The following is a 12,176-nucleotide window of genomic DNA, read 5'->3' on the forward strand; positions in this document are numbered from 1 at the left end:
ATAGTGCGCGATTATCTTGTTATATTATTTGATTTAAAGTATTCATTGTATTTGATGGCGTTGTGTAATTTAATTTTAAATTAATTTTTAAATTTTAAGAACTTTTTCTTGTTTAATAAATTACAATAATATTTAAATAATTAAAACTATTTTGGACTAATAAAAAATGACATATGTACATAGTGTAGTCAAATTTTTAACTAAGCAAACTAACAACCCCTTGAATTTGCAAATAAAATAGTTTAGAGAATTTTGTCCAAAATTTTAAACCAATTACATCTAATACGTTTGATTAAGAAAAGAAACTAAAAATGTTGATTTTCTATTTGGTTCATTCATTCCATTTTTTCAGAATATTTCTATTCAGTCCAACCATGAAAAATCATAATATTTCCATTCACTGAGTATATTGTTTTAAATCGTATCATGTGGTATCTCTCTTATAGTCATTTGGTATAGTACTTCCAAATTCTGCTTTTTACATTCAACTCAAGCCAATTTGAGTTTCAGTTGTGATGAATATATCACTCCCATTCAACTGATTTTCTTGGCAATGAATAGGCACTACACTTAAAATATTACCCAATAATACAATTAATTGCCTCATCTTTCAACATTGTAAGGAGAATTTCATACATTACATTACATATCCAATGACATACCTAAGCAAATATAAATTGCTAAATACGCAGTATTGAGAATTTACTAAAAAAAAAGTGATTAAAAACTTATAATAGAGGAGAGTTCTTAGTGTGTTGAAATTCCAAGTTGTTTTTCACTGTACAAGAATGAACGAGAACAACATCAATCAAACGGTCTTGAAATTATTAAACGACACTAATTGATTTGTCGTACAAAAAAGAAAACACTTACACTTGCTTTCAGTGAAACCACAGGAGTTTTGTTGATTCCATTGTTACTTCTTTCCTTAACCAAAGCAAAGGCACATTTGCATGTGAAAGATAAAACGACAATTCCAAGAGTAAGCACCACTATGGACTCAATCACCAATGCTGACCCCAAAGCTGCATTCATTAACTCAAAGTAAGAAATCTAGTCCTCTTCCAATGCTTAATTGGCCAACCCGAGCTCTCGCGATGCCATATTTGTTTTCGCTACAAAATGTGGCATTGCGAGCTAGCTGCTGGGAAATTAGAATTGGATCACAAACACAGCAAATTTATTTGAAATCCCTACTCACCATGAGATACAAATGAACTCATTGGCCTTCTTCTTATAAGATTAACATTAGCCTCTGTGTATAAAGGCACTGAAGCATTTTCAGTACAATCTGGGTAACACCCATAATTTCCCATGTCATTTACTGTCACTGATAAAACTGCCCCATGGTATCCACCCTACACCAAAAACAAAACAAACCCAAAAAAAGAAAAATTGAGTTAATACTAATGTAGCTTATATATATTTAACTTGGTACAATAGCAAAAGAAGATGATGATAGTTTACATTATAGTAAAGTTGTTTCATAACATTGTTGCAGTCATTAACTGTTCCCCGGAATCTGATTCCATTAGCCTTGACTTTAAAGTGTTTTGAGATACTGACATATGTCTGAAGAGGCTGCCACATATAACTATTCATGGTCTTAAGTTCAGTTGTGTTGATCAGCTCAGCTGGTAGACTAGTGACTAAAAATCCATTATTAACTTCAACAGAAAATAAGACCATGAATTGGGATTTATAGCCTGAAGAAACCACCAAGAGCTAGTTATACATTAATTCAAATGATGTTTATCATGTTTAAAGCTTCAAACACTACTATCTTCAATCTTAATCATTTATACCAGAGAAACTTTGAATATCAGGGTCTCCAATGAAAAACTCAAACTTGTCTCTTTTTGAGTCATATACCAGTGACTCATCTTCATTACTTTTCAATATGATGAATTCAGGGATGTGAATAAATGGAGGGTCATTGATAGGATCTAAGAACACTGGAATATTCAAGTTATTCACTCCATGTCTGTTTCTAGTCGAGATTCGAACTGTATCATTGCCATAGAAATTCTCATTCCTGTTTCAAGAAAGAAAAGAAAAACATAGCTGAAACACAATTTAACATGAACTCTTTTAAGCACTTTAGGAATTGAAAATATGTATAGATAGTACCCATAATACTGAATTGACTTGAGAGCAAAGTTGACCACTTCCACAGTGCCTTCCAAGACCAAAACCTTAGCTTCTCCATCCCCTTTGTATAGAGAAAGTTTGGTCTTTGTTGTTGGCCAAAATTGCATCAGCATTGGAGATAGGAAAATAGTTCCATATTGTGCACTAAGATTAACAGATATTTTCTCATTCATATCTGAATATCTTAGCTCAAATCCAGAGAAACCACTACACATAATCCAGAACTATACTATTACACACCATAAACTATAGTGGAAAACTAATGGTATAGTCTCTAGAGATGAAAGGTGACTTACCCGAATTTGGGACTTATCTCATCTTCGGTTGCTTGTAATTGACTTGGGAAAGAAATAAACTGGGGTGGGATTGTGAGAACAGATATGTTTACTGAAGCAGTTGCAAGATTACCATTTAAATCTGATATTGTGTACACAAAAGAATCATTTCCATAGTAGTCTTTCTGAGGCGTGTACCGGAGAAGCCTTCCATATTGGAGAAGTGTACCATGGCTTGGCTGACAATTTCAGAGTTAATGGTTCACTGTTAATGGTTGAACCACAGCATATAAGAGAAGAACATAATGGAAACTTACTTGTGAAAACTCTTGGATAGTTGCATTGTCACCAGCAAAGTAGTCATTTCCTAAAGCATCAAAAGCTGTCGATTCATCCTCCCAAACAGATATTGCATCATCATAAGCTCGGGGAAAATACTCGCCTACAAGATGATCAATGACAGCATTAGATAGGCAATGTTGCATTGTGGCACTTGCTCAATAAGTGGTGAAAAGCATCAAGTCCAGAAGTTAAGAATGGCAATGTTAACTTACTGCTATAGACATTGACCTCAAAAGGACAAGGGTTGAAAGTTTTGCCATCAAATGAAGCACATATTTGATAATTGCCAATATCCTTAGCTGTATAATGACTTGTATATGAACCATTATTGTTGTCCGAAAAATCCCAACTTAAAAAACCTGAGGCATTCTTCATTGAAGCAGCAACCTCTAGTTTCAGCTTTGATTGTTGTGACATGACAGGGTTATGGAAAGAATCCATGAGCTCCACAACTACTTCATTCTTTATCAACTTTGGTACCTTAGGAGCAAATTTTACAACCCTTGAAAGCGTTATATCAACCTCGCCTGCCAACAAAAACTTTACTAAGCAAGTGAAGAAAACATGGGAGATTAGAGCTAACAAAGGAAGTGATAAAATAGTACCTGCACTTACTTCCTTGGTAAATGAATGGCCACCATTAAGCATGATATTTCCACAATATACTCGAATTCCATAAACACCACTCTTGTCGGGCGTGTAAGTCACGTTGAAAGAAGTGGCTAGAACACTTGAATTCCTAGCAGGCTGGACCAGAAGCCAATATCAGTTGCTCTTCATGTCTTTTGAGGTTGAATGATAATAGTAATACACAACAGAACAACTGCATATATGAATGTACTTCTTACTGGATTTCTAAGGTTCACAGATGGTGAAGGAGCAACTTCTGCCTCATTCGAATCAAATCTCGGCTCCCTTGCTAGTGCACTAACTAAACAAAGATGGAAACTTTTGTAAAGTGAAAAAGCAATAACTTTCTTATCAAATAAGAAAAGAAGGGAATTTCTATTATGTACCATTGATAATCTGTATTGGAGATATGGTTGGCATTATGCTGTAGGAGTCAATTTCCCTTGTGATTTCTACTTGAAGCCTCTCTACTTCTACAGGAGAAGGATCTAAGAAACTATCTTTCAAATATACAGAGAACTCTGCTATTTCTCCTGCAATAGAGTTGTTCAAACCAGTTCCATTGACAACACTGTTTGATCCATTGCAATAACCTATTCAAGTAATTACATAAAAGCATAAGCACATTTTACAAAGAAGGTAAGAAAATTAACTAAGAAATTAAACATCACACACACACAAACACACCTACAAAGACATTATAAGGATATGGCATGTTAGAGATACTCTTGTTGTGCTTCATATCTGATATTTTTAGCAAGAAATTCCCTGGCTCCAGATTGCTGAAGGAAAACAATTGAATTCCAGGCTCCACTTCCTCGAAGTACAAATCTGGTATAGGTATAGACAAGTTTGCTTCTTTTTCGATGACTTCAGCATCGAATTCATAGAGTCCTGGAACTAGATTTCCATACTGATCTTGCTGATGTATGAAGAGTTCCATCTTGGAAAATAGTTGCCATGCCTTTGGTTCATAGTTCCACCTCACCACACAATTGGAAACCTCAACAGATCCTGATAAAAACAACTCAAAATACTTCATTACAAGGAGTCAAATAACTGTTAAAAGTATGTGCTTTGATAAATCACCTGGTTTCACCCTAAATGGAAGAAGAGTGCCACTCAAGATGTGGTTGCCACCATGAACAAGCAAAAAGAACTCTCCAGCTTTAACCACAGTAAACTCAAGAATGATATAACCAAATCCATTCCATCCAATTCCATTGATATTTGGAGAATCAGAAATGGAACCATTGGCATATAATGCTGACACAGTGAAGTTATATGAACTGAGATCTTCACTATTTGAAGTGACATTGTTCCCAAATGCATCTTTTGGAAGTATTAGAACTCTAGCTCTTGAACCCGCTTCGAACTCATTGATGTTTCCCATCCATGAAGCCAAACACACAGAAGGGTAAATTTTCCCTTCAACAGAACACATCAAAGTCAAAAAAACACTATAAATTCAGTTAAATGAAGAAAGCATTGTTTCCCAAATTTAAAACCTGGTTCAACTTTGAAATGCAATGAAGAATCAAAAACATGGTAGTGATCTTCGTTGATCATCACGTTGAATAGACCAACAGTTAAGGTGGTAAAAAAGATGTTCCAATCATCAGAGTCGTTGCCTTTGAAATCTGTAAGAACCCCAGATACGTAAGAACTGTTCCCAATCTTTCCATTGACAATTAGAATGGGATGAAAAGTGTTCTTGTCAATCTTGTCAAGATTGGTTAACACTTTAATCTTTATAGTAGCAATGTCACCGGCTTTGAATGTGTCTTTGTCATCTAACCAACTGAATGCAAACTCAGGTTTTGGATTTCCTTTGTTTACTTCTGCAAACACATCAAAGAGAAAAACGAAAGTTAATCATAACATGATAAGTGTGTTCTAAGAATTTGAGAGAAAAAAGAATGAAAAAGTTGATGACATACTAAGTTCATATGAAAGATTGAAGGGCAGAGATAAAGTAATGATTGTGATGAGAATGTATAATCCCATTTAGACAGTCATGAATGTAAGTTACGAGTTAAGAAATTTTGGTCTGCGAAATAAAACTGATAGGTTAATTATATTGACACATTATAAGTGACGGTTGGAAATGGTTTTTTTTTTTTTTTGGAAATGGTTAATTAATTGTTTTGATTATTTCTAACCACTTCCACAGGAGGAAATGGACCATAACTAACTTTTGAGATGAGGTTTGGCTACAAACCAACTAAAACATATGGTAAAAGGCAATATAAAAAAACTTTGGAACTTTGGAAATGGAGTTGACAAAAGCATTACTTTGGAACTTTTATGAATTTTTTTTTTTTAAAAAAAAGAGAGAACTGATAGTGTATGATAATACGAAGAGTCTCCCATAACATAGGAATACTTATTCATTTGTTGAAATTTTGAGACTCACCTAACTTTGTGTGAGCACTATCACATTTGATCCCAGAAAAAATTTATTTAATTGAAATACTTAAGATTACCACTAAGTTGCAGCGTAAAGAATCTTAATTATTATTTCTATTATAAAAGTCAGATTCATTTATTATTTTAAGAATACATCTCGTGTATGGTGTATTATAGAGTTTCATACTAGGCCTAGAGTTCAGAATACATTTTCAGGCCATTAAGAAAATTTTATGATAGATTCAACGTAGTATTTATGGCTAAAAACTATAAGAGTATTGGTCGAAACTAGCATATCGACATTAAATATTTAGTCATATAGAGACATGATAAATGGTCATTATATTAGAATATTTTTATTTGTGGAAATTATTTTCTAATTAAGGAAATGATTTTCTATTTAAGGAAATAAATAAATAATTGATTTTCTGATAAATGAATATTTTATATTCATTGAATCTGAACAAAATCAATTATGTAATATTAAATATATGGTCAGATTTCTATATTCATTACCTGATTTGATTTCCTGAATTAATTGTCAAAATATTCTGACAATTAATGTGGCGCAGATACTGATGGAGTATCTCACCTATAAATATAGGGTCTCGGTCCCCGAGCTCCTCACTCATTCTGAATCCATTCAGCAAATTCCATCTAAAGAGAGTTGAGAAAGCGAGGAAGCCCGAACTCCAATACCGAAGCTATCGCAGGGATTGAAGCTCAAAGATCAATGGCTGGAGGTACATCGATCCTTTCATTGCATATATTATTGATATGATTACATTTTATTTTTCGCATTTCATATCATTTGTATATGCTATATTACATACACTATATATATAGTCTAACAGTTGGTATCAGAGCGGATTTATCTCTGCCTTGATTTTGGTTGAGTTTCATATATATATATACACTTATATACACTATTCATATATATATAAACAAATTTCGTGGTGTATATATATATACTCATATTCATATAATTTCAAGTATATATATATATATTTTTCATACGTATATACATATATATCTTTATTCTTATATATATATTATATACATTTATATATACTGTATATATATATATTTTTTTTCATTTTCACGTGTATATATGTTTATATATATATATTGTATATTATATATATGCTTTATCGCATAATACATTCATAATATTCATTTTCTTTATGTGATATATACATGCATATATATATATACACGATCGGTCCATTTTGGTTTTTTCCATTTTTTATTTTTCGGTGTTTATTTCGAATTCTTAATATATTGCTATGTTCGTATAGTATTATAGATCGATCTAAGCATTAAAAATCTATTGAAAAACTTAAGGATGGAAATTTTTTCCGGTTAAAACCTTTTCGGACCCGATTAATTTCGTGATATTAAAGTATATATTTTTTCGTGTTTTTGTGCATAAAATCTATGTGGATCTCTTTATTATTTGATTTAGAACCATTTAGATTTGAAAACACGCATTTTGGTCGTCGGAAACACAATTTCCGATCGGGTTTGGGTCGGGTTCGACGGACCCGCGTGCAGAAAAACGGGTCAAAATCGACCCGGTTTGGCTGAAGAAGACGACGCAAACGACATGTCGTTTGCCAAAAAACGACGTGTCGTTTGCCCAAAACGACGTGTCGTTTGTCAAAAACGACGTGTCGTTTGAAAGCCTACATTTAGTTGTCGTTGTTGAAAAAACGACATGTCGTTTTTCACATTGTGGAAAACGACATGTCGTTTTCCGTCTTCTGAGGCAGCCTCTACATTAGTTAAACGACGTGTCGTTTTTACCTTGGGGAAAATGACATGTCGTTTTGTATATTTTCTCAGCACACTTCAGAAATTAAAAAACGACGTGTCGTTTTTGCCTTGTGCAAAAACGACATGTCGTTTGGCAGTATGGATTTTTCAAAAAAAAAAAAAAAAAAAAAAAAAAAAAAAAAGGGGAAAAATTCCGAATTTTTTTTTATAAATTTTTTATTTATTTGGAATTGGAGATCCAAAGCTTGTGTGGGATTGAAGCTCAAAAAAACAATGACGGGATATATTTCGATCATATAGTTATATCATGTATATGTTTGAATTATTACACATTTCATACAAGCATTCATTAACAAATCGTATATTTCAAAGAATAAAATCAGTATTGTTAAAAGTTTAGGAAGCAAAATTGTAGCAATTCTTCTAAATTAATTTTTTTTGTATGAATGGTATTGAAAATTTTGTTGAAAAATTATATATTACTGTAAGTAATTAGATTTTTTTTTAAAAAAAAAAAAATGCTAGAATACCATTAAAAAAAAGACAAAAATAAAAATAGAAAGCTCCATCAATTTTTTTCTTTTTTGGCCAAGCATGATTTAGTGGATAATAAATATGAGAGACACGTGGCAATTTTTATTTAAATGAGACACAAAATAGGACACAATAATGAGATAGAGGATTTGGATCCAAATCATGGGGCTAAACAATATTAATACAGTTTGGAGTAGAATTTTATAGCAGAATCAACAACCCAAGATTATCAAAAAAGCCACATGTTATGCATTGCAAAAACTTACTTTTAATTTTATTTTATTATTAAAATTAAAATTAGATATCATTTGAACTTTATATTCCAATTCAGTTTTTTGTTTATATATCAATCATCTTAAGTACAATGTAAGCAGCTCCGGATTCTCAATTAGCTTTTTCCACTCGTTGCAAAATCTAGCCACAGTTGCTCCATCCAGTACTCTATGATCTGCACCTATATTAGCCTGACCAAAACAACAAAATCAAAACCAAATCATGGTTATGTGAGTAAAGGTTATCTCATCTTATTCATCAATACATTGAGATTAACTCAAATCGGTTAGGATTCAAGGTGTGGAATGGAACAGTGGAAGTTAAAATGCTCAAATTTTAAGATGGATTCGAGTGCATTTTGTTTTTATATTATTGGCACAAGTTCCTTTTGAACAAGTAAAAAAAGTTAAAACACTCACCATCATTACTGATGCAGGGTATACATTTCCACCATCAGCAAACTGTGGAACCTTTTGAATTCTTCCAATAGCAATGATGCAAACCTCTGGCAAGTTAAGAAGAGGGGAGCCGTACTTTCCACCAATTGCACCAATATTGCTCAAAGTTATTGTTCCACCAGATATATCTTTTGGACTAAGCTTGTTATCAGTGGCTAGTTGTTGTAACCTAGAAAGTTCCTTTGTTATCTAAACAAATAGATAATACCTCACATCAGGGAAAAAAATTCTAGAGCAGTACTATTTTCAAATCCTGAAATCTTCAAGCTAATACTTTTAATGGCATTGACTTGCTTTCATCTGACAAAGTCATCTTATACTACTCGGTACAAAAAGCGGGTGGAAATCACATTGAACTAACCTCCATGATGGAAAGGGACTGAACATTTTTTATGTTTGGCACGACTAGACCGTATTGTGTAGCCATAGCAACTCCTATGTTGTGGGAACCTGTATAATAATTTAGAGCAACAATGAGCATTGTTAACTTCTACTTTTGCACATTAGATATTAGTTTCATGGATTGGGCAGCAATAAGTCGACAAACCTTTAAAAATGACTTCAAGTGAGTCCTCAATAAAGCAACTATTCACCGAAGGATACTTACTCAAGGCCAATGAAAGTGATTTTATCAATATTGGAAGGAAAGTGTACTTGATTTTTAGATCAGAGTTATTGTATTTGAAAGAGTCTTTCAGCTTCACAAGTGCATCACAATTTATATCTTCAACATAATGGAAATGAGGAACTCTTGCTGCCATGCTCATAGACTGTACCATTTTACGTTGGAATCCCCTGAAACAACCAAAAATGAACAAATTAAATTGATTCTAACGTACACTGATAACATTTGCATCTACACATCTTAAAGCTTTTGAAAAACATATCTCCACCCAATATTTACCTCAGGGTAACTATCTTATCCTCGTAGTTTGGTCCGATTCCATCTGCTGCATCTGCATGACTTTCAGATTCACCCAACGTGTGCTCAGAATCAGAACTTGAAGAGGCAGATGAATCTTCTATCTGACCCTTTTCTACAGCATACTTGAGGATATCATCTTTTAGCACTCTGCCATTTTTACCAGTGCCAATAACATCATTTATATTAATGTCATATTGCTTTGCAAGGTCCCTAACAGCCGGTGTAGATATAACTCCACCGATACTTTGTTTGTTCTGCTCAGACTCTATCCACTGAATAGACTCAGCACTCTTTATATCCTCACTTTTCTGTGTTGGAACTGAGAGATCTTCAACAAGCATTTTTAAGAGTGTTTCTCCAACCTGCATTTTCATTTAAGCTTAAACAACATATAAGAAAATATAAAAAGTAAAAATAACAAAGAGAAAGAAGTTTCATCCTCTTTATATTGGATTGAATGATAAATATTTCAGATAAATATGTTGCAATAATAATAATAATAATAAAAAACTAAGAAAAATCTATTTATTGATGTCAGTCAGGCTCAGGTAGTTCTACTCACCTTTACAATGTCACCTGGATTATAAAACATCTCAGCTACTCTTCCTTCGTAACGACTAGTTATTTCAATGGTTGCTTTGTCACTCTGAACTTCACATAGTGGTTGAAATTCTTCAACTTGATCCCCCTGCAAAAAAAAAAAATATGAATATCTAAGTTCCTCGAATTCTCTAACAAAGCACTAGGTCATTACAAAATTAAATTTTACTAAAGATACACATCATCCAGATCATGAACAATTAATCATAATTCAAAAGATACTTCTCATTTCAATTACATGAAATTATCTCGATCATTAAGGATGAAGAAACTTAAGTCTGTTAGTCAAACATTGATAGATATGTCCCTCCCAACATAACTATTTTGATTTGAAATGAAATTTTCTTAAAAGAATTCAATTAGACCATCTTTTTATTGATTTATTTCTAGACATGTTTCATAGTCTCCATTGTCACTTTTTGTCTAGCAGAGCAGCATGTCCATTAAAACATTTTCAGTCACAACGACTAAAATGAACGAATCTGGGAAAAAAGAGAGTGTTTTTGAGGCAAACACTGAACAAGCTTTAACCATTAACAACAACAGCACCACCAAAAGTCAAGACAACAAATTAACAAGCACCATAATCACTCACCTCTTTTACAAACCATTTGAGGAGTTCACATTCAGCAATGCCTTCACCAGTCTGTGCCAATGGAACTTCAACTACACCAACTGCTTTAACATCAGGCACATCAAGAGTTGAATAGCAACTCCTCTTTACAAAATGTGAAATCCTGAGCTATAAAAGTTGAAAATGAAATTAGAGGTGAATAACATCAGTTTGCTACTCGGCTTCAGTTATGCTCCCAGCAACAAATTCAGGCAAAACAAAACTATAATGACCGTAATGTTCTTCCCCTATAATCTTACTAAAATTCAATTGGGCAATACCCAATTTTGCACAAGAATCAATGAAAATTTAAAAATATGGTTCAATCTGAAAGCTTTAAGGCAATTTCGTAAACTAATACCCAAATCCCAATTCCCTCCACAACACAAAATTTCGTAAATGCAATACAATCAAACTAAGAAAACAAAACCCACCTCAGAGAACCGAAGAACTGGAGGACAGAGCTTGTGGTGAGAGAGATGGGTATGCAGGGACAGAGGACCTCGAGATACGGAAGAAGAAAGGCAGCGGCGGGCGGCGGAGACGGTAGCCCACCTCTGACATAGCCTCCGAGCGATCATGGGTAGTAGAATTAGATTGGGTAGAATTGAGTAGGATTGAAACGGAGTCAAAACTGAAAATGAAGACGTTGATGATTATTATGATTGTAATGTATAAGTAGAGAGAGAGAGAGAGAGAGAGAGAGAGAGAGAGAGAGGTTTGTGAGTTAGTTAGGCACAGAATTTGGATTAGCGCCAAATAGGCAGTATGAATGGATTTGGGTGATGACGCATCACCATGTCTACTTAACTCAAACTCTTATCTTTCATTTTTTTTTTTAATTTATTTATTATCCACATGCTAAACTCTCACTTATAATAATCTCTTAAAACCTATACCTATAATCTATATTGTATTGCTATACTTATACTTTAGGTCATTTAGAAAAAATAGAGGTGTGTCAAATTCGGCCATGCTAAAAATTAGATTAAATTTACTATAAAATATAGACTAATTAGGATTTTTGTCCCCTGAACTTTGACATGTACCAAATTATGCCTCTGAACTATTGAGATTGTTGGATTTAAAGACTTTTTTCTAATTTTAGTAAAAAAGTCTAACATGGATGAAAGTTCAGGGGGCATAATTTAGTGCATGTTAAAGTTCGAAGGGTATGATTTGGTAGATAC

General features: G+C 33.2%; 2 protein-coding genes across 3 annotated transcripts; both read right to left on the reverse strand.

Annotated features, from left to right (window-relative positions):
* Positions 1–311: 311 nt before the first annotated feature.
* Positions 312–6,237, reverse strand: LOC115722231 (protein GAMETE EXPRESSED 2). Of its 2 annotated transcripts, XM_061103647.1 has the most exons (16): positions 5,339–6,237; positions 4,907–5,239; positions 4,488–4,826; positions 4,086–4,412; positions 3,785–3,991; positions 3,617–3,699; positions 3,374–3,515; positions 2,981–3,295; positions 2,744–2,868; positions 2,448–2,665; positions 2,131–2,358; positions 1,806–2,035; positions 1,468–1,706; positions 1,202–1,358; positions 874–1,025; positions 313–778 (listed from the first exon to the last, which is right to left on the reverse strand). In XM_061103647.1, the coding sequence occupies exons 1-16, from the start codon at positions 5,403–5,405 to the stop codon at positions 776–778; spliced, it is 3,165 nt and encodes a 1,054-aa protein (XP_060959630.1). In that variant the 5' UTR covers positions 5,406–6,237; the 3' UTR covers positions 313–775. The 2 variants fall into 2 exon arrangements, with proteins under 2 accessions (XP_060959629.1, XP_060959630.1); XM_061103646.1 differs by having other exon boundaries at positions 312–1,025.
* A 2,106-nt stretch (positions 6,238–8,343) lies between these two features.
* Positions 8,344–11,828, reverse strand: LOC115722232 (lipoamide acyltransferase component of branched-chain alpha-keto acid dehydrogenase complex, mitochondrial). The gene is made up of 8 exons (XM_030651388.2): positions 11,421–11,828; positions 10,969–11,115; positions 10,336–10,461; positions 9,753–10,135; positions 9,396–9,643; positions 9,210–9,298; positions 8,810–9,037; positions 8,344–8,581 (listed from the first exon to the last, which is right to left on the reverse strand). Exons 1-8 carry the CDS (start codon positions 11,565–11,567, stop codon positions 8,468–8,470), a joined length of 1,482 nt encoding a protein of 493 aa, XP_030507248.1. The 5' UTR covers positions 11,568–11,828; the 3' UTR covers positions 8,344–8,467.
* Positions 11,829–12,176: the final 348 nt, after the last annotated feature.

The sequence above is a fragment of the Cannabis sativa genome, chromosome 9 (genome assembly GCF_029168945.1).
Source record: "Cannabis sativa cultivar Pink pepper isolate KNU-18-1 chromosome 9, ASM2916894v1, whole genome shotgun sequence".
In the NCBI taxonomy this organism is placed as follows: domain Eukaryota; kingdom Viridiplantae; phylum Streptophyta; class Magnoliopsida; order Rosales; family Cannabaceae; genus Cannabis; species Cannabis sativa.

Excerpts from the sequence above, each read along its gene's own strand:
- LOC115722231 (XM_061103646.1), bottom strand. The coding sequence starts at position 5,405 with ATGGGATTATACATTCTCATCACAATCATTACTTTATCTCTGCCCTTC. Across the intron at positions 5,240-5,338 it reads CAATCTTTCATATGAACTTA|AAGTAAACAAAGGAAATCCA; the intron begins GTATGTCATCAA and ends ATGTGTTTGCAG. Across the intron at positions 1,026-1,201 it reads GAGTTCATTTGTATCTCATG|CTTTGGGGTCAGCATTGGTG; the intron begins GTGAGTAGGGAT and ends TAATGAATGCAG.
- LOC115722232 (XM_030651388.2), bottom strand. The coding sequence starts at position 11,567 with ATGATCGCTCGGAGGCTATGTCAGAGGTGGGCTACCGTCTCCGCCGCC. Across the intron at positions 10,136-10,335 it reads ATCCAGGTGACATTGTAAAG|GTTGGAGAAACACTCTTAAA; the intron begins GTGAGTAGAACT and ends ATGAAAATGCAG. Across the intron at positions 8,582-8,809 it reads ACCCTGCATCAGTAATGATG|GCTAATATAGGTGCAGATCA; the intron begins GTGAGTGTTTTA and ends TGTTTTGGTCAG.